This window comes from Salminus brasiliensis, chromosome 14 (genome assembly GCF_030463535.1).
Source record: "Salminus brasiliensis chromosome 14, fSalBra1.hap2, whole genome shotgun sequence".
NCBI classification, from domain to species: domain Eukaryota; kingdom Metazoa; phylum Chordata; class Actinopteri; order Characiformes; family Bryconidae; genus Salminus; species Salminus brasiliensis.
The window spans coordinates 4,627,424-4,646,759 of NC_132891.1; the positions used below are offsets into that span (position 1 = coordinate 4,627,424).

The following is a 19,336-nucleotide window of genomic DNA, read 5'->3' on the forward strand; positions in this document are numbered from 1 at the left end:
CTGGACTGGGGGGCGTCCAGGAGAAACCTGGAGGAACCGAGCTCTGTTCTTCAGACTAGCTCACTGACAAGATCTCACTACTTTCTTTCTTCAGAATGAGAAGCTCTTGTTTCTCCTTTTTACTGGATTTATCTTCACCTGCTTTATCTGTTCTGATGAGATCTGGAGCTTCTACTGTAAAAACTCTCTCACTGCTGAGAGACAGAATTTGAATGATGTGATTATGAGCCTAAAACGTCTGCACAGCGCCGTACAACAATAATTAAAGTGTTAACATATATATGTCCATATTGTCGCTGTCACGCAAAAACCCCGCATCTCCAAAATAGAAACTTAATAGGAAAGACGCAGGGGCCCTGCCTGGGATTTTGAACCCCACAACTTTAACAATTCTATCAAAATACTCAATTTATAATGTTTAATAATGACAAAGGCCCTTAGAATCATCCTAAACACACCCCTAACACCCATACGCCACCCCTGGGAGGATTAAAAAAATAGATAGATTCAATAGAAGTCAATGTAAAAAGATTTAATTCCAAGCCATTGTGGATCATTTCTATTGCATCATTTATCATGATGTTCTGACACATTGTAGAGAACAACTGCCAACTTGACAATATGTCAAAAAGTGAAAAAAAACATAAAAAATAGAGATTGAAACCTTTGAAACCATCAAACCATTTGACCATATGAAGAAAGGTGAGTAATTTATCCATATGGTTTGATAGATTTACCTCTAAATTTACATTAAAGCAACTATGAAGAAGAGAGATTCCACATGTAGGACTGCTTTTCACACATGACTATATCTAAGGTAAGATTAGAGTCTGTTTATTGTGCATTTAGGAGATTAGACCCTCTCAACTCACTGTTATTGAAGTGGAGCAGAAGCATTATTGGACAAATTAGCGGCCACTAGCGGCCAGAACGGACACTACAGCTTCACGTCTTCAGTTTGTTGTTGTTGTTGTTGTTTGTTTTATTTCTGTCTTTTTATTAAGTGCTTTCTGACAGTAAATGGTCATGCACACCGGTCAGCTGCTCAGCATTACTCACTATAAAGTGTCCGTAGTTTTTATTATTTTAATTTAAACAGCACATAAAGACACGCGAAGTGGAAAGCTCACACAAGCCCTTTCACACAGCCGTTACAGCCCTGGTGTGACAGATAGTCTTATCACAGGGCCACAGAGAGTGGGGCCCTAGTGTCACATGATCAGCGTAAGCAGTGTTCTGCCCTCTAAAGAGGCTGAAACAGGCCTGCAACCAAACACAGAGGCTGCTACCAAACACAGAGGCCTGCTACCAAACATAGAGGCTGCTACCAAACACAGAGGCTGCTACCAAACACAAAGGCTGCTACCAAGCACAGAGGCCTGCAACCAAACACAGAGGCCGCTGCGGGTCATGGGCTTTCTGAATGAAGACAGACAGATTTAAAGACTCAACTGGTCTCAGAAAGTGAGTAGAGCTAGAAATGCCTCTACTTGTGCAGACAGGACTCTGACAGGTAAGGCTTTTGTGCACTTTACAGTGTTTCCAGGCTTAGTCCAAATTCCAGTTCAATGTAATCAGTTATTATTAGGGATGCACAGATACCCCTTCTTCCTTTCCGATATCGATACCAATACAGATACCAATACCGATACCAATACCGATACTAATACCGAAGCACTTCTGTAAGTCGCTCTGGATAAGAGCTGTAAATGTAATACCAATCTGACCTGGATAGACGGCTCTAAATCCTGATATTTACAGCGTTCCACTTTTTATACATTGTATAAAAAGAACAGCGTTTACGGCTCGGCTCGACCCGCCATCCCTCAAAATCTGAAGAAGACGAGCGTCCAGACTTTTCTCTGTCCTGCACCGAAGTGGTGGAACGAGCTTCCCCTAGGTGTCCGAACAGCAGAGTCCAACACTCACTGTCTTCAAACCCAGACTGAAGACCCTCCTCTTCTGAGAGTACTCAGGCGAAGAGAAGAGTATTATGGTCTCCATATTGACTTGTGTTTAGTAGAGTCTAAGATTAGAGGATCTTTGAATTATTAGTCTATTTAAACTAGCTGAGGTTATATAAAATAATAGCTGAGCTATAAAATAATAATAAATGGCCACAATGCAGAAACACCTGCAGGTAGGGAAGCGTAATCTGGCTCAGCTTCACCAAACAGCTTTTAACTGGTGATTAAATTCACATTTCAGAGCCGTGCAAAAACAGCAGGAAATTCACATTCAGGTTCACGACTCTGTGTGAAAAGCTGCTAAACTTCAGTGTTTCCTTTAAACAAGCTGCTGAACCTCAACTTTCAGAACCAAGAGAGAACCAAAACTCAGAAAGTGCTGAAAATTTATGACATTCTATGACTAACTATTTATGACTGGATTTCACTGGTTAAACATTTGGTTTAATAACAAATTCTGCAAACAGAAATGCTCTATGTAAAATGTAAAATTGGCTCTAATGCCAAAACCAATACTGTGTATAAGTGCTAGTATCGGCACTGATACCAATCTGGTATTGCTGTCAGTGCAACACTAGTTTTTAATACATTCAGAAATCTATAAAAGTATGAAAATCTATATAATTAGACCCTGATTTTACTTTTTTTACGAACCTGTTCAGAGAGAATCTACGTAGTGGTGTATTCTCCAAGTTTACCACACTGTGTTGGCTGTTGTTGGCTTCTCCAGATTAGAAAACCTTATCTACACTAGATGTCCAAATGTTTGTGGACACCCCTTCTAATGAATGCATTTAGCTACTTTAGGTTGCACCCATTGCTGACACACACACACACACACACACACAGCATGTCTTTGTAGAGAAGTACTGCCAATAGAATAGGACTCTCTGGAGCAGATAAACAACATGAACCTATTGCCTCCATGCTGCCTAACGCCAGGCGTGAACTAGAGGGGCATAAAGCCCCCCCAGCATTGAGGAGCTGTGAAAGAACTGTGGATGGTGCTCCATCCGATACTTTTAGGATGTGTTAGGGAGTTGGGGATGAGGTGGGGTGGTGTTCATCCAACATCCTGACCTCAATAACTAACACACTTGTTGTTGATAGTGCCATCAAATCCTCACAGCAATGTTCCTCCAAAATCTAGTCTAGAAAGCCTTCTTCTCTGGACAGTAGAGACAGATCCTTAGGATCCTAGGATCAGCTCTTTTTTTAAATAGCCTTGATTCCAGAAGTGACACTAAACGAGTAGGTGTCCCAATACTTTTGTCCATATAGCGTGCACACAAAAATGGTTGTTTATGGAACCAAAAATTGCTGTTCTATGGCATTACTTTAAGAACCCTTTGTTTCACCTTAATTTTTAGGACTGTATAAGCCATAATTAGAGTGTATGGAGGTTCTAGATATGTCATTGACTTGGAACAAGAACAATATTAGGTTCTAAGTAAAAATAGCTGATATTTTGACGTATGAAATGATTAACCGGGATGCCATTAAATTTTACGGTCATGTGACCTCTAGCAGTAAACTAGCAGAGCATTAGCAGAGCATTTGCTCAGTAAAATCTAAATGACAGGACTGTCTGATCCCCAAACTTTTGACCAATACTGAAAGCCTCATATGTACCATCTTCCCACAGGATGATCTGGATCCCAGGCCTTGCTGTGCTGCTTCTCCTCACCTCAGACTCCTGCAGGTGCTCTCTCACAGCGCCCTCTGGCGGACTGAGGGTTTACTGCGTCTCTCAAGGCCTCAAGGAAATTCCCAAATTTTCCGCTGACACCACCGAGCTGCACCTACAGCACAACCAGCTGAGCACTGTGCCTGCTGGGCATTTCGACACGCTCAAGGACCTTCGTCTGGCCAACCTGTCGGAGAACCCTTTCCACTGTGGCTGCAACATCCGCTATCTGCACTCTTGGCTCCTGAGGAACAAAGCGGTGGTCCCAGTGGCTCCAAGATGTGCCAGCCCACCATCACTGGCTCACAGAGCCATAACCCAGCTGAGTGAGCAGGACTTCTCAGGCTGTGTGCAGACCCCGTGCTCCGGTGTGCTGTTTAACTTCACAGTGGGTTTGGCGCTCTGCGTCCTCATCGGCTTGCTCTTCTGGTGCTTCCGGCTGGCCAAAGACCTGACCTTCATCCTGGGCATCGGAGAGAGGCATGTTGGGCTTGAGGCCGAATCCCTGCGCTCCCTCAAACCCAAGCACAGGATAAGGATGAGTATCGGAGCAGGTTCCTTTAGCCAAAGGGGCGACGAGCTGGAGAGGCCTCTGCTCAACATGGAGATCCTACCTCAGATAATCGACGTCTTGCATAAGCAGCACAACATAAAGATTAAGGAATCATGAAAAGTCGAGGCTCTGCAGAGCTGCTTTTATACTTTGCCATTGAGAAAGGTCACTCGCAAGGCTTAGAAGAGCTCATTTCCAACATTTTTGCTTGAATCTTGCTTCCCCTGATGACCTGTTTTAACATTTGTGAGCGCTTATTTAACGGAAACAGCAACATTTTCATTTTGCAAGATCATTTTCCAGCTTCTCCCCGTCCCTGGGCTGTTCCTGGTATTTGTGAATGTGTTACACCTCATTAAAAAGCAGGCCAGGTCAGCATAAATGATGAATACAGCGATCAGCCATAACATAACATTAGCACAATATTAAACAGCTCACAACACAACGTATCTGACCTGTCGGGGCATGGACTCCACAAGACCCCTGAAGACGCCCTGCTGTAGTATCTGGCACCAAGACTAAGGCTTTTAAGGCCTGTAGTTGTGAAGTGTCAAAGTCAAGGTCAAATGTATTTGTATAGTTACAATTTACAAATGTTGTCGTCACAAAACAGATTTACCCAATCAGTAATTAGAAACAGACAGAAAAGAAGAAAAATCAATAACATAAAAAGACATGAAAAATTTAAGACCCCCAGACCCCCTCAGAGCTGGAGGAAGAAACCTTGGGAGGAACCAAGACTCACAAGTGGGACCCGACCCGTCCTCCTCTGATCAGAACCACCGAAACCATTGTACTGCTCAGGTGTGCAGCATATTCATAATCATAATATAATAATCATGGTGTCGTATAGCTTAATAGTCAAGTCAGATTTATTTGTACAGCTTTTTACAACTGTTGTCGTCACAAAGCAGCTTTACATAATTAGTCATTAATAAAAGACAGAGACAAAAAAGAAATAACGTAAGAAGACATGAAGGGTCAAAGACCCCCAGTGAGCAGCCAACGGCGACAGTGGCAAGGAGAACCTCCCTCAGAGCTGGAGGAAGAAACCATGGGAGGAACCAAGACTCACAAGGGGGACCGACCCGTCCTCATCTGATCAGAACTATTTATTAATTATTGATAAAAAAAATGACCAAACCAGATACAGCAGATAGTTAATAGTGGTGATATTAATATTAATAGTGGAGGATAGTTAAGAGTCCATTTAGGTCTGAACATGGTAGGACATTAGGCAGGTAGCAGTGGTAGGAGGGTGTGCCGCTGGTCTGGCATGGGTGGTGGTGGGGATGGGGGTTGGGCCTGGTGGTCGGACTGGTAGGTGGAAGCTGGTCTTCCAGCAGGACGGGCTGGGTGACCGTTTACTGTGAGAAGGTAAAGAGACAGAGTTAGTGTTGGCAGTTCACTGGTCGTCCTTCCTGTCTACTGCACATCAGGAAAACCCCACAAGACCGGCCCAGTCGTCTGGAACATCACAGTTTAGTTCGTGTCAGAGTGACTCAGGTTCTCATCCTGGTCAGTTTCTCTTGCTTTAGCACCTTCAATAACCTGCTGCTGTCAGTTCCCTGTATAATAGAGCTCTATACGGTGAGCTGGGTCTTCGCTTATAAGGGAGTGAATCGGGTGTTCTTTATAGTGTGTCTTTTACAATTTCTGCTAAACGGGCCAATAGAAATGCTCCAAAATGGCCTGGAATCCAATCGTTTCAATCGACTTCCACTAAAGGTCAAGCAGCTTTCCTTTCTTTAGTAAAGCTGCTGTTTTGGTTTTTGTGAGACAGCAGAGATATTTTAACTAGGCTGCAAAAAAAATAAATAAATACAGTATGTTGGGAAATGATCATGGTTGTGATGTCACAGAGCACAATACAGGCCTACCAATCAGAACAGGGGTGCTTTACATATCTCTGTCTTAAAGGCACAGTACAAGAAACTGCTTGTATATTTATTTATATACATATAATAATAATACATATATTTATATAAATCTATATTTATTTGGTAAATATTAAAGGCTGGTTTTAGAGAAACTTTGAGAAACCTGTATAACATCCTGTATAAGTAAATAAACTGCTTGTTAATTTATATATATATAAAATATTTATTTGGTAAATACTAAAGGCTGGTTTTAGAGAAACCTGTATAACGGCCTGTATAAGTAAATAAATATAAAAACATTAATACTTGGTTTATATGGATTCCTATGTAAATGTTTTTTTATTCTATGTAAATGTAATTATTGCATTAGTGTTGGACATTCATACCCCTTTAACCTTTTTACATTTTATTTCCTTACAACCACAAACCTAAATGTATTTTAATGAAATGTTTAGTGATGGACAAACACAAAGAGCACATGATTGTAAAGTGTAAAAATAAAAACATGGTTTTCATCATTTAAATGAAATAAAAATCTGAAAAGTGTGACACCAAAGTGGTGGAACCAACTTCCCCTGGGTGTCCGAACGGCTCAGAGAGTCCAATGCTCGCTGTCTTCAAACCCAGACTGAAGACCCTCCTCTTCTGAGAGGACTTGGGTGAATAGTAGAGTATTATGGTCTATCTCTATAGTAGTGCCTAGAGGTAGTCTATTCAAACTAGCTGAGGTTATTCTTGAATAAACAGCGAGGCACTTCTGTAAGTAAGTCGCTCTGGATAAGCGATAAGCTGGAAATGTAACAAAAACGATGTGCAAAAGTATTCACCCCCGCCTATATCAATACTTTGTTGAGCCACCTTTGGCTGCAATTACAACTGCAAGTCTTTTGGGGTATGTCTCTACTAGCTTTGCACAGCTAGAGACTGGCCTTCGCCGAACAGGTGTATTTATACTGAGACTAAATTACACACAGCTGGACTCCTGAAGGAGTTGATTTAGAGGTATGATTTTAGAGGGGGCTGAATACTTTTGCACATCACACTTTTCATTATTACTTAAAATCTCAATGAAATACATTATGCTTTGTGGTTGTACGGAGACAAAATGTGAACAGGGGTGTGAATACTTTTGGAGTATAATAATGAATATAATCCCTCTGATCAAGAAGGACTGCTGTCAATGTTCTCTCATTTGGTATTTTGTGTAAAGCCCATTGTTCTAAGCCACCTCATATAGGTGACTTTTGAGCATCTGTGGGTCAGTGACCCATATTCAGATAAACAGTACAGCTAACCTATGAAAACCATCACTGGCACTGTGATTTAGCCCAAGGCTAGACCTCAGCCGTGTGCCACTGGCTCATGATTTCCAGGTCTGGATTTTGATTTGGGCTCTCAAGCTGAACCTTAATGATCATACAGTGTTACATTTATTCCATTTACTGGTGTTCAGAAGGACAGGGTTTCAATCAAGACTGATCACCTGGGATGACGTTTTGATTGAAACCTTGCTGGAAGCCCATTTAATCAGCATGCTTGACTGCTGCTACAGCTCAATCACTGATGAAGGATTTTTGCCCAACTGGCCCATAAACCTGCTCTTCCATTCGTTCATGTACTTTTTGAGCAAAATATACAACATATTCATGACATTTTATTAAAAGTTCTATATGGCCAAAAGTATTGGGACACCTGCTCATTTATTGTTTTTCCAGAGTTGATTCTGAAGCCTAGAGAAGGCTTTCTACTAGTTTGGAGGGGCATTGCTGTAAGGGTTTGATTGCATTTAGAAACAACAGCATCAAAATGTTGGATGATCCTCACAATTATTCTTATTTAATGCTCTATATCTCCCATCCTGTATTAGGCATGGTGCCAGTAGGTCCATGATTCTTATCTGCTCCACAGAGTCCTATTCTATTGGCAGTACTTCTCTACAGGGACTAGATCAACTGCTGTCTGTGTGTTGATTTGCACATCGGCTTCAGCAACGAGTGCAGCTTAAAAGTAGCCAAATGCATTCATTCATTCAAAGAGATGTCCACAAACATTTGGACATAGTCTACTTTGATGCTTAACTTTCATTATTTCCTCTTTTTATCTTAGTGGAAACCCCTATAGAGAAGCAGAGCTCCCTCCTTTATTAAAACAGGTTTGGCACAGTGTGTTAATTGGTTTCTTGACTTTTTGCATCCAGCATCATGGTGGTTGTTGACAAATATAAAAGAAGAGAGAGAAAAAAGGCCAACTCAGATTCCCGATCCTCCTCCAGCTTTATTGATAGTTTAAAATTACATTTTCTATGTTATAGGACTTAAGTTGCATCTTCTTTCCGACTTAAAAACTGAGTACAAGCAAATGATATTCTTACAGTAGTCCAAGTGATATTGTACAAAAATAATATTTGATTTCTGTGAAAACATTCTCCTTTTGCAAATTACTGATAAATCCACAAGTTTATTGTTCTTGATAATTTAGGATAGAAATGACTAAAATTACTTTTGGAATATTTAGGCATTAATGAGCGACGTTTGCTGAAGTTGCAAACTGATGACTTTGTACAAAAAAAGTCCCAAAAAAACAAAACAAAAAAAAAAAGTGTAAAGAAAAAAAACAAAAACAAAACTCACAAGAACTTGGGATTTCTCAATATTTCGGTGTTATCAGCATTATCCATATTACATATTTCTTCACAAGTTAACGCCCACCTTGCTCGTGGGGCCCGGATTAAGATGGGTTCCTGTGTTGCGAATGGTTATCCCGGTCATACTCTCTTAAGCCAACTCATATTTTTCCCAACTTAATCTAAACAAAAATCTGTACACAGAAATTGAGGCATCCCCAACCTCTGCCTCTCATCATCTTACGAAGGCTCACTTCAAGCCCAGAGGTCCTACATAGCACACTGTGCCCCAGTCATTGATCTTCTCACCAGCGGCATGGAAAGGGGTCTTTTTAACAAAGCATTATACATAACACCTCTACCAAACTAAACAGACATTTTGTATTGAATGCAGAAAGATTTTTCCACCCCTTCGTTTTTTTTTTTTCCTTTAAACACGTCAAGAAGCTCACTGGCCTGGGACAAGCCTCCGTCTGCCAACCTTTGGCCAATGAAGAGGATTCCGAGAAAATAATACAACCAACCATCAATCTGAAAAAGGAGGGAGCGACAGAGGAAACCGGTTATGCAGAGGCTTCGATCGTGCATTCTCTGGCCAGGTGACCGGTCTTGCCACAGTTGTAGCAGTTCACCTCGCTGGCCTTGCTGCACTGCACTGCCACATGGCCAATCTCACCACACCTGGAAAAGAAATCAGTAGTTAGCGTTTTAAAGGTGGGAATCGAGGACAGACTCATTTCTAAAGGATTAGAAATCAAACCATAAAAAATATGCTTTCCTTTGGGTTCATATTTCTTTAAACAGAAATGACTGCATGTAACTGGAACTGTCTATAGAGAGATTACAGTTTTGCATACGGATATCCATATTCATCCAGACAGCAGTTTCAGAGACCTACCGGTAACATTTCACTTTGTCACACAGCTTCTGGATGTGTCCAAACCCTCCGCAGGAGTAGCATTTCTGCTCGTTGGCATGGTCGCAGTCTCGAGCCACATGGCCGGCCTTGCCACAGTTGTAGCAGCACTGCTCCCGCTCCTTCTTGGGCTCCTTACAGTCCCTGGAGATGTGACCACTCCTGTGGCAGTTGTAGCAGGCTGCAAAATGAGCAAAGCAAAAACACCACCTGGTTGGCTTTCCCAAAACTCCATTACAATCGGATAATATCTAAAACAAAATATTACAAGTGTAAAATACTTTGAGAGAAAGGTGACAGTGCCTCACCGTCCTCCGTCTGTTCACAGTCCCTGGCAATGTGCCCCTGCTCACCACAGCGGTAACAGAAGAGATCTGTGGCAAAAACAAAAGCAAACACAAACAAACAAACAAACAAAAATCAATATCCACCAGGTGAACGGTGTGTACTGGTACGACCTGGTCGTAACGACCAGGGAACGGCGTATTTACCTTTTCCTCTGCCTCGGCCTCTTCCGCGGCCACGTCCGGCATTAGGACAGTTCTTGACCCAATGCCCGGAGCGGCCACATCCAAAACACTCACTGCTACTCATATCCATGATCTAAAAAGAGGGAGAGAGATAAACATACATATAGATTAATACAACCACAGCAAATATGAAATCACAAATACCTGCATAAACGCTAATTATTAAAAAGTGCTCCTGATTGGTCAGTCCTAAAGTAAGAAGTTATTAAATATGGTTTGAATTAGAATATATTTATATAAAAGTTATAATCCACACAGATTTTTAGTTATATATGACACAGCTACAGAAATACTAGCTATCTAACTGGCTTCAGAGGCATGCCATGTGAATCAGCACACATGGTAGAAGGCTAGGGAGCAGCCAAGCACCCCCTTTTCCACAAATATACATTATAAACCAATTTTAAAAATGATATTAACTCACTTTAAGCAAAAATCTGAGATTTGATGCTGGTTTGCAGTTTTAAAGTTACTAAAACTGCCACCTAAAACGTGCTAAAGGAGGCTACACTGCTTTTATCAGTCAAATGAGGTGGAAATAAGAGAAATAGCACTTAATCCCGGCTGTATTTTTAAGAGTTGGAGTAAATGAGAGAGAGATCTGAGCTCCAATGTGGGGGAATGAGGGCCGGCCAACGTGCGCTGCGTCCAGAATGTGCAGCTCAGCGTTTCTCCATTGGGCCGCAGCGGTGCACCACGCACGGGACCAACAGCGTCGACTAAAACCCACCAAATTCAACCATTTTTACTTAAATTAAAATACCTATGTAATTTAATTGACATAAAAATTCCTACGTTTCGGATTAAACCGAAAAATAAACACGAGAAGGCTTTTTCTTCCCGCGCAGCCACGCTGCAGCTAGGCCACGAGACCTGGCCGAGGGGAAACGGCTAGCCCGCTCGCAAAGAAAGATCCCTTCCCGCAGCGTGTTTTGCTTTCTTTGCTAGCATTCTCGTTACCCCGCATTAACAATTAGACGCCATATATTTAATTCAAAGAAAATAAATCTTAAAAATGACCTTAAAACCGTGCTGGACTCACCTGCTCGCTTCGCTACAGGCTAGCTAGCTACGTGACTCACTGGCGTATGACTCCGCCCCCTCTCCGCTGCGCCACATACGGTTTGCGCATGTCCGCATGGAGTGACGGGCGCGGGAGCCAATCAGGGATGACTAAAGCGAAGCACCCGAGCCAATGACTAACGCACGATGCCGTCCACCGCCCCCCAAGAACGGTCCAATCAGAACACAGCCTGAGCTGAGCAGTGCCCGCCCCTGGTTTCGGAAGTGCTTCGGAATCCTATTGTTTTTCTACAGAGACACGGAGCAGAAAGAGCGTTTTAAGGGTTCTACACAGCACAGAACCATACATGCATGAGAACCACACATGTATATCACGGTAATACAGGATTCGGAGCAGGAGGTGGTTTTGAAAAAGAACAAAGAAAGGTAAATGGCCAAGACGGTGTGCTTTCACGACTGTAATGGACTACATATCCCATAATGCAATGCATTGTAATGCATTATTAATATGCTTTTAAGTGGAGCAACACTGGTACTGGAAACACCAAGACACTTTAATAAAGTTTATCAACAATAAATGTTTTGAAATGTATTGAAAACGAACACAAATATATAATTAAACGAGACCGAGGTTGTAAAGAACGATTGTAAAGAACTACGTATCCCACAAAGCACCGCGAGCTTTCAACCAATCACTTTCCCATTTATTTCACAAAATCTCTGTCACACTTTGTAGTTTTTTATTTTATTTATTTTTTGTTGGTGTTGTTATTATTATATAAGTTTTATACATGTTCTGATTTTGCATACATAGTCCATTTTTTGTGTAGACGAGCCTCCTTATTTTTTAATGTTTTTACTTCCAATTTTTTCTCGTTTACATAAATAATATCTATATATAAAAAGACACACACACACACACACACACACACACATATATATATATATATATATATATATATATATATCAAGACATATATAAACATCAAACCATATAGGTACAAGAACAATCACTATACTGTGAATTGGAGCGAAAAGTGTTTTGGAAAACGAACAAAAAGTACACATACAAGACTATATTTCTCACAAAGCACTGCAAGCAGTTTCAACCATTTGCTTTTCTTCTCCATCACACTTAGTATTGTCTTTAATCTCTAGGGTCTTTTGTGCATATTTTTGTTTTTGTCATTTAATTATCATACATGGAATAATTGGGTACCTGAATTCTATGGTTCAGAGTCACTAATAACCATAACCCTTTACCACTTACTTCTATCATACCTTTTCATAACATTCCTAGCAGTCAGTGATTTACTACACTCAAACTAAATATTTCACTCCTTTTGTGTGAGGGCTCTAAAGGTGCAGGCAAATCTGGGAACTAAAACTTTATTTAGTGTTTGATACAGATGTAATATAAGATAAGATCATCCTTTATTAGTCCCACAGTGGAGACATCCACAGTGTCACAGCAGCAAAAGGAATAGCAAGATACATTAGCAGTATATATACAATATAATATTATATATAATTACATAATTACATGATCCACTGTGCTTTGTGCTTTTTAGGTGCCAAACCATGCAGATTTGAATTTCCATAGTAAAGACTTTAGGATGGATGGGTAGTGCAGTACTTTACAAAGAATTGGGGAATAAGGCTTTTTTTTAAAAAAAAAAGACACACTAGAATGGAAATCTGTATTAATCCTGGCATGGTTGAATAATGAGAGTTCGGTAGACGGAAGTGACAGGAAGGCCATTTCTAAAACCCTAAAACTGTTACATCCCAGTCTTGACTTTTTATATTTTTCCCCCCAACATTTACGCACACCCCACATACTAGAAGTGTAACATAATGAGCCGGTTTTAACAGGGATTAAGCCTAGTCCTAGACTCTATTTTTACTTTCAGTGAAAAAACATGGTTACATTGATCAGAATGATGTTTTCTATAGTCCAAGGCTAAGCTGTCTGGGAAATTGCCCCAATAAGTGGTAAAATAATCCATGATCCGTACATATCGCCCATCGTACAGTAGTATTATTATTACTACACACTTCTATTGCTGAAGAACAACCCCACCAATTTGCACAGAAGTCGTTACTGAATAATACGCCTTAGTTTGTAATAAAGACTAATTAAAAAAATAATAACTTTACCAGTCAGTTTTCCAGACAGAGATCAAGGCTTATGTGCCATGCTGTGCACTGTGCTTAATCCCTATCTGGTAAAGCAACCCTAAAAAGTGTGGAAATAAATGTTACTTTAAGTTTAAGTTCATTCTTAAGTACCATAGTACATAAACTCTAACAATATTATTATATAATATTATATATTATAATATCTCTGAGAGCCAGGGAACTTCATGCAGTAATTTGGTCAGTATCCAGCACTCTCAGCAATCTGGGGGCAGCTGACTATCCATACATCAGGCCTGGTAGTGAAGAAGTTACATCTAACAGATTGATTGATTAACTGATTAATTGATTAATTGATTGATTAAATAATGTCTCAAGTCTTCATCTGTCCTCATGGCACCAAGGAATGTACTGCTAGCTGCCTTTACAGCTGCATAAATTACACTGGCAAAAATGCTGGGACCCCACATGTACATTGGGCAGGCATGTCTGGATCCTAACACTGCATTGCCCCTCGTGACCCTGCAGGCCGCAGCTGTAGCCTACTTCAGACTGCTCTCACTTTTAATACGATACGACCGTAAATAATCAGAAACTAACCACAGACACGGACACCACCGAGCCTCAGGCCTACAGAAGGAGTGTGTCTGGGTGTGTTTGGTGAACGTGTGTGTAATTATAAGAGGGTGAGGTGGCCTCGCACCGCTCTCTGCGGCCGTGTCTCTGAACTGTGCGCGGTCCTGCAGTCACGCTCCTCAAGACAGCGATTCACAGCAGGTAAACGGTTTTAATCAGCAGAAGAAAATACTTAAAGTATTTGGAAGAATCTGGTAAAGATATCTCGTCTTTTAATAATCATTTATTGTGGAATTTCGTCATTTTGACAGAGGAATATTTTGCTAATAATGGTGCTACCGGAAACGCTAGAGGAGCAGACATGCGCAGTAGCTTTGCTATTGTAAAAAAGGTGCACGTATTTGTCACTGTACAGTGTGGACTGTACAGCGAAATGTGTCCTCTGCATTTAACCCATCTGGTAGTGAACACACACACACACACACACACACGTGTTAGGGGCAGTGAGTACACACACACACCCAGAGTGGTGGGCAGCCAACTCCAGCGCCCGGGGAGCAGAGAGGGTAAAGGGCCTTGCTCAAGGGCCCAACAGTGGCAGCTTGCCGAGCCCGGGAATCGAACCCACAACCCTGTTATCAATATCTCGGCGCTCTAACCGCTGAGCCACCACTGCCCACCACTGTTTACCTTAATTGAAATGCTGCTTCCCCCTTATTATTATTATTATTATTATTATTATTATTATTATTATTATTGTTGTTGTTGTTGTTGTTGTAATAATAATAAAAATATATATTATACATTATATATATATATTTTTTTTTATTAATTATTTCTATTTTTTCCCCTCCAGTAGAGAGAGAGCATGGGTCAGCAGGGGAAAGTAGGGTTGAGGGTGAGTGCTGATGCACAATGTCCATGTTCTCTAGTTAACCAGCAATAAAAACACACATAAGTTAATATTTGTGAGTAATAATATTTATTATTTTTGTAAAATGAATTCTCTAACAATTAATTAGAAATTATTACAATTAATTAATTAACAATTATTAACAAATTAACCCAGTTTATGTCTGTCTCTTCTCCGCCGATCTTCTCACCGACCACTTCTTCAACCATCTGAACATCCTCTTCTCCCTGTTCTTCTCTCCCTTTCCTATTTCTATGCGTTCGTCCTTTGAGTTTCCATTCTGGCTTCCATTCAGTTTGCGCTCTCCTGCTCTGCTGGTCATGCCTTTGCTCCCCTCCTCTTTCCTCTGCTCCTCACTGGTTCTCGTCCTCCGTCCTTCCACCGTTCCTCTCTGTGATCCCTCAGCGTTCACCTCCACCTCAGCAGATGCCTTCAGATTCTTCTCCTGATAGCTCCTGATGCCTGGCCAGCTCCAGTCTCCCTCTCTCCCGTTCCTCCTCCATCCTCTTCCTTTCTTTCTCCACTTCTATTCTCCTTCTCCGCAGCTCTTCCTGACTCTCCTTCCTCATCACTTCTTTCATTCTCTGCCACTCCCGCTGTCGCTCCTTCTCCCTCTCTCTGAATGTCTTCTCTGTCTTTTCTATCTGGGCCTCCAACCTTTCGTTCATCTCTCTGATCAGCTCCTCCACCACCCTCGTCCTCATTTCGCAACCCTCCTGATAACTCTCTAGCTGCTGTTTATCCTGGTTCCTCTCAGTCTTCATCCACCACATCATCCTTCTCAGCTCCAGCTTCTCAGCGGCCTCCTCCTGCACGCTCTCCATCATCCACTTCTTCTCTTTCGTTCTCTCTTCCTCCATCTTTCTCACCCCTTCTTCCATCTGTTTCCTCTCCCTCTGCATGATCTGACTCTCCTTCTCCTCCACCCTCTGCCTCTCCATCTTCTCCCTAAATTCGTTCATCTCCTCTTTCTCCATCTTCAGCCTCTTCTTGCACTCTCTTATCTCCTTCCTCTCCATCACCATCCTCTCCATGTTCTCTGTCATCTCCTCTTTGTCCTTCTCCCTCTCCACCTTCAGCCTCTTCCAGCATTCTCCTATCTCCTTCCTCTCCATTTCCCTCTCCTTCTCCATCCTCTCCATGTATTCCACTAGCTCCTCTTTGGCCTTCTCTCTCTCCATCTGCAGCCTCCTCTTGAATTCTTTCAGGTCCTTCACTCGCACCTTCTCCACCCTCTTCTTGGCTCCCTCCATCTCATGCATCCTTTTCTCCATCTCCTTCAGCCTCTCCTCCAGCATCCTCCGTTCCTCCCTCCAGATTTTCATCCGATTCTCGTCCTCCATCCTCAGGCTGTGCTTCTCCTCCATGGTCTCTTCTTTCTCTCTGAGACGTTCCTCTCTCATCAGCACCACCTCGTTCCTCAGCTCCCTCACAGAGTACTTCTCAACCTTCATCCAGGAGTCTTTCTCCTCCTCCATCCTCTTCTCGCACTCTGTTCTCCACTCCCTGAGCACATCTTTGGTTCGGATGTTCTTTGAACTCTCGCTCCTTCAGCAGTTTCTCAAGAAGCCATGTCTTCACCTCTTTAATCTGATTAGCGACCAACTGCTGATCATGATGCAACACTGGACAACGGAAATGATGATAAGGAACGTTAGATCTTCTGCAAAGGCTCTTCAAAGCATCATGATCACCTTAAAATGGTTCTGTATGGGTTCTTTAGTATCATTAAGCTTCAGAAGAATAATAATATTATTATTACAAGTGAAAAAGCCCTTTTTCGCTACTACAGATGCCACAGAAGAACCGCTTTTAGTTACATGAGGAAATACGTTATCATAGAGATGTGTAAGTGTGAAGAACCTTTTAGAGGTCTGAAGAACCATCACTTGATGTAAAGGTTCATCAAAGGAAACAAAAGAGGTTCTTCTAACCACTAAAGCACCTGTTTTGAAGCATCTTCATTATTAAGAGTACATCTAGAACCCTTGTAACTAAGAACAAGACAAAGAAATAGACGTTCCCTTTCACAGCGTTCCTCCAATCAGGCGTCGTCACAATAGCGAAGGACCTCTAACCTATTACACGCTGCAGGTGTCACCTGTTGTGATGTCATCAATATACAGTATCTATGGTCTACATACAGTCATGCGGGGAAATCAGGACACCCAATGAAAACCTTTGTTTTTAACATTATTTACTGAACATGTGATCTTCATGTGATCAATACTGAGAGGTAGAGGTAATATAATTAAATAAAAATATTATTTAATGTGAGAAAAAAAGAACACCCACATTTATTACTGCTTAACCGCCTCAAATTGGGATCAGGAGCAGAACATCAGCTGCAGATGATCAGAACATGGTTAGAGCGGATTCTGGAGGAGCCTGTCTTATTGAAACCTCAGACATTTAGGCTGCGTCCAAATTGAATAAAAAGGTATATACTAGAGCCCAGAGCTCTAACCACTAAGTCACCACCATCCCTAACAGCACATGAAGTTGGCAACCTCTGCACGGGTCGAGGATCGGACCCTGGTCTCCCACATGGCAGGCCTACATTCTACTGAAACTATACTATGCGCTTGTCTTTGTAGTGTGGGCTTGGCAGGTTAGTCTGTTCATTCTTAATGTGCGAACCTGTTCTGTACTAACAGGAAGTGATGAAGTGTTGCTGTTCCAACATACGTCACTGTAAGATTTCTTTTGTAAGATTTCAGCAGTTCATTATGAGGCCATGTTGGTTTAGTTTGTTATTATTGCAATGCTGAACATCAGCTGTTTGATGATTGGATGGTTTCTATGCATGTTGGTGGATTTTTAGATAGATAGATAGATAGACAGACTGAAATATAGACAGACAAACAGATTGATAGACAGATAGATAGATAGATAGACAGACAGACAGACATATATATAGATAGACAGACAGGCAGATAGACAGATGGATGGATGGACAGACAGACAGACAGACAGATAAATAGATAGATAGATAGACAGACAGACAGATAGATGGACGGACAGACAGATAGACAGATAGATAGACAGCCAGATAGACAGCCAGACAGAGAGATAGATAGATAGATAGACAGATAAATAAACAAATAGATAGATAAACTGACAGACAGATAGATAAATAGACAGCCAGATAGACAGACAGACAGAGAGATAGATAGATAGATAGACAGACAGACAGACAGATAGACAGATAAATAAACAGATAGATAGATAAACTGACAGACAGACAGATAGATAGACAGACAGACAGAGAGATAGATAGATAGACAGACAGACAGATAGACGGACGGACGGACAGACAGACAGACAGAGAGATAGATAGATAGACAGACAGACAGATAGACGGACAGACAGAAAGACAGACAGAATAGACAGACAGATATATAGATAAATAGATAGATAGATAGACAGACAGACAGACAGAGATATAGATAGACAGATAGAAATAGAGATAGACAGATAGACAGAAATAGAGATAGACAGATAGAAATAGAGATAGACAGATAGACAGAAATAGTGATAGACAGATAGACAGAAATAGAGATAGACAGATAGAAATAGAGATAGACAGATAGATAGAAATAGAGATAGACAGATAGACAGAAATAGAGATAGACAGATAGACAGAAATAGAGATAGACAGATAGATAGACAGAAATAGAGATAGACAGATAGACAGAAATAGTGATAGACAGATAGACAGATATAGAGATAGACAGATAGAAATAGAGATAGACAGATAGATAGAAATAGAGATAGACAGATAGACAGAAATAGAGATAGACAGATAGAAATAGAGATAGACAGATAGACAGAAATAGAGATAGACAGATAGAAATAGAGATAGACAGATAGACAGAAATAGTGATAGACAGATAGACAGAAATAGAGATAGACAGATAGAAATAGAGATAGACAGATAGATAGAAATAGAGATAGACAGACAGAAATAGAGATAGACAGATAGAAATAGAGATAGACAGATAGATAGAAATAGAGATAGATAGATAGACAGAAATAGAGATAGACAGATAGACAGAAATAGAGATAGACTGATAGATAGAAATAGAGATAGACAGATAGAAATAGAGATAGACAGATAGACAGAAATAGTGATAGACAGATAGACAGAAATAGAGATAGACAGATAGAAATAGAGATAGACAGATAGATAGAAATAGAGATAGACAGACAGAAATAGAGATAGACAGATAGAAATAGAGATAGATAGATAGACAGAAATAGAGATAGACAGATAGACAGAAATAGAGATAGACAGATAGACAGAAATAGAGATAGACAGATAGAAATAGAGATAGACAGATAGATAGACAGATAGACAGAAATAGAGATAGACAGATAGATAGAAATAGAGATAGACAGATAGATAGACAGATAGACAGAAATAGAGATAGACAGATAGACAGAAATAGAGATAGACAGATAGACAGAAATAGAGATAGATAGATAGACAGAAATAGAGATAGACAGATAGACAGAAATAGAGATAA

The 19,336-nt window shown here is 40.9% G+C and overlaps 2 protein-coding genes across 3 annotated transcripts; one reads left to right on the forward strand and one right to left on the reverse strand.

The window, feature by feature from the left end:
- Nucleotides 1-1,270: 1,270 nt before the first annotated feature.
- On the forward strand, nucleotides 1,271-5,470 carry gp9 (glycoprotein IX platelet). The gene is made up of 2 exons (XM_072696728.1): nucleotides 1,271-1,464; nucleotides 3,613-5,470. Exons 1-2 carry the CDS (start codon nucleotides 1,424-1,426, stop codon nucleotides 4,322-4,324), a joined length of 753 nt encoding a protein of 250 aa, XP_072552829.1. The 5' UTR covers nucleotides 1,271-1,423; the 3' UTR covers nucleotides 4,325-5,470.
- Nucleotides 5,471-8,341: 2,871 nt separating this feature from the next.
- cnbpa (CCHC-type zinc finger, nucleic acid binding protein a) lies at nucleotides 8,342-11,287 on the reverse strand. 2 transcript variants are annotated; one of them, XM_072696730.1, is made up of 5 exons: nucleotides 11,199-11,287; nucleotides 10,118-10,229; nucleotides 9,935-10,000; nucleotides 9,609-9,807; nucleotides 8,342-9,391 (listed from the first exon to the last, which is right to left on the reverse strand). In XM_072696730.1, exons 2-5 carry the CDS (start codon nucleotides 10,224-10,226, stop codon nucleotides 9,274-9,276), a joined length of 492 nt encoding a protein of 163 aa, XP_072552831.1. In that variant the 5' UTR covers nucleotides 10,227-10,229; nucleotides 11,199-11,287; the 3' UTR covers nucleotides 8,342-9,273. The 2 variants fall into 2 exon arrangements, with proteins under 2 accessions (XP_072552831.1, XP_072552830.1); XM_072696729.1 differs by having other exon boundaries at nucleotides 9,908-10,000.
- Nucleotides 11,288-19,336: the final 8,049 nt, after the last annotated feature.

Coding starts and splice junctions, on each gene's coding strand:
- cnbpa (XM_072696729.1), bottom strand. CDS start 10,226: ATGGATATGAGTAGCAGTGAGTGTTTTGGATGTGGCCGCTCCGGGCAT. Junction 9,808..9,907: donor ACTGTCACCTTTCTCTCAAA/GTATTTTACACT, acceptor CTCATTTTGCAG/CCTGCTACAACTGCCACAGG. Junction 9,392..9,608: donor GACAAAGTGAAATGTTACCG/GTAGGTCTCTGA, acceptor TTTCTTTTCCAG/GTGTGGTGAGATTGGCCATG.
- gp9 (XM_072696728.1), top strand. CDS start 1,424: ATGAAGACAGACAGATTTAAAGACTCAACTGGTCTCAGAAA. Junction 1,465..3,612: donor GACTCAACTGGTCTCAGAAA/GTGAGTAGAGCT, acceptor ATCTTCCCACAG/GATGATCTGGATCCCAGGCC.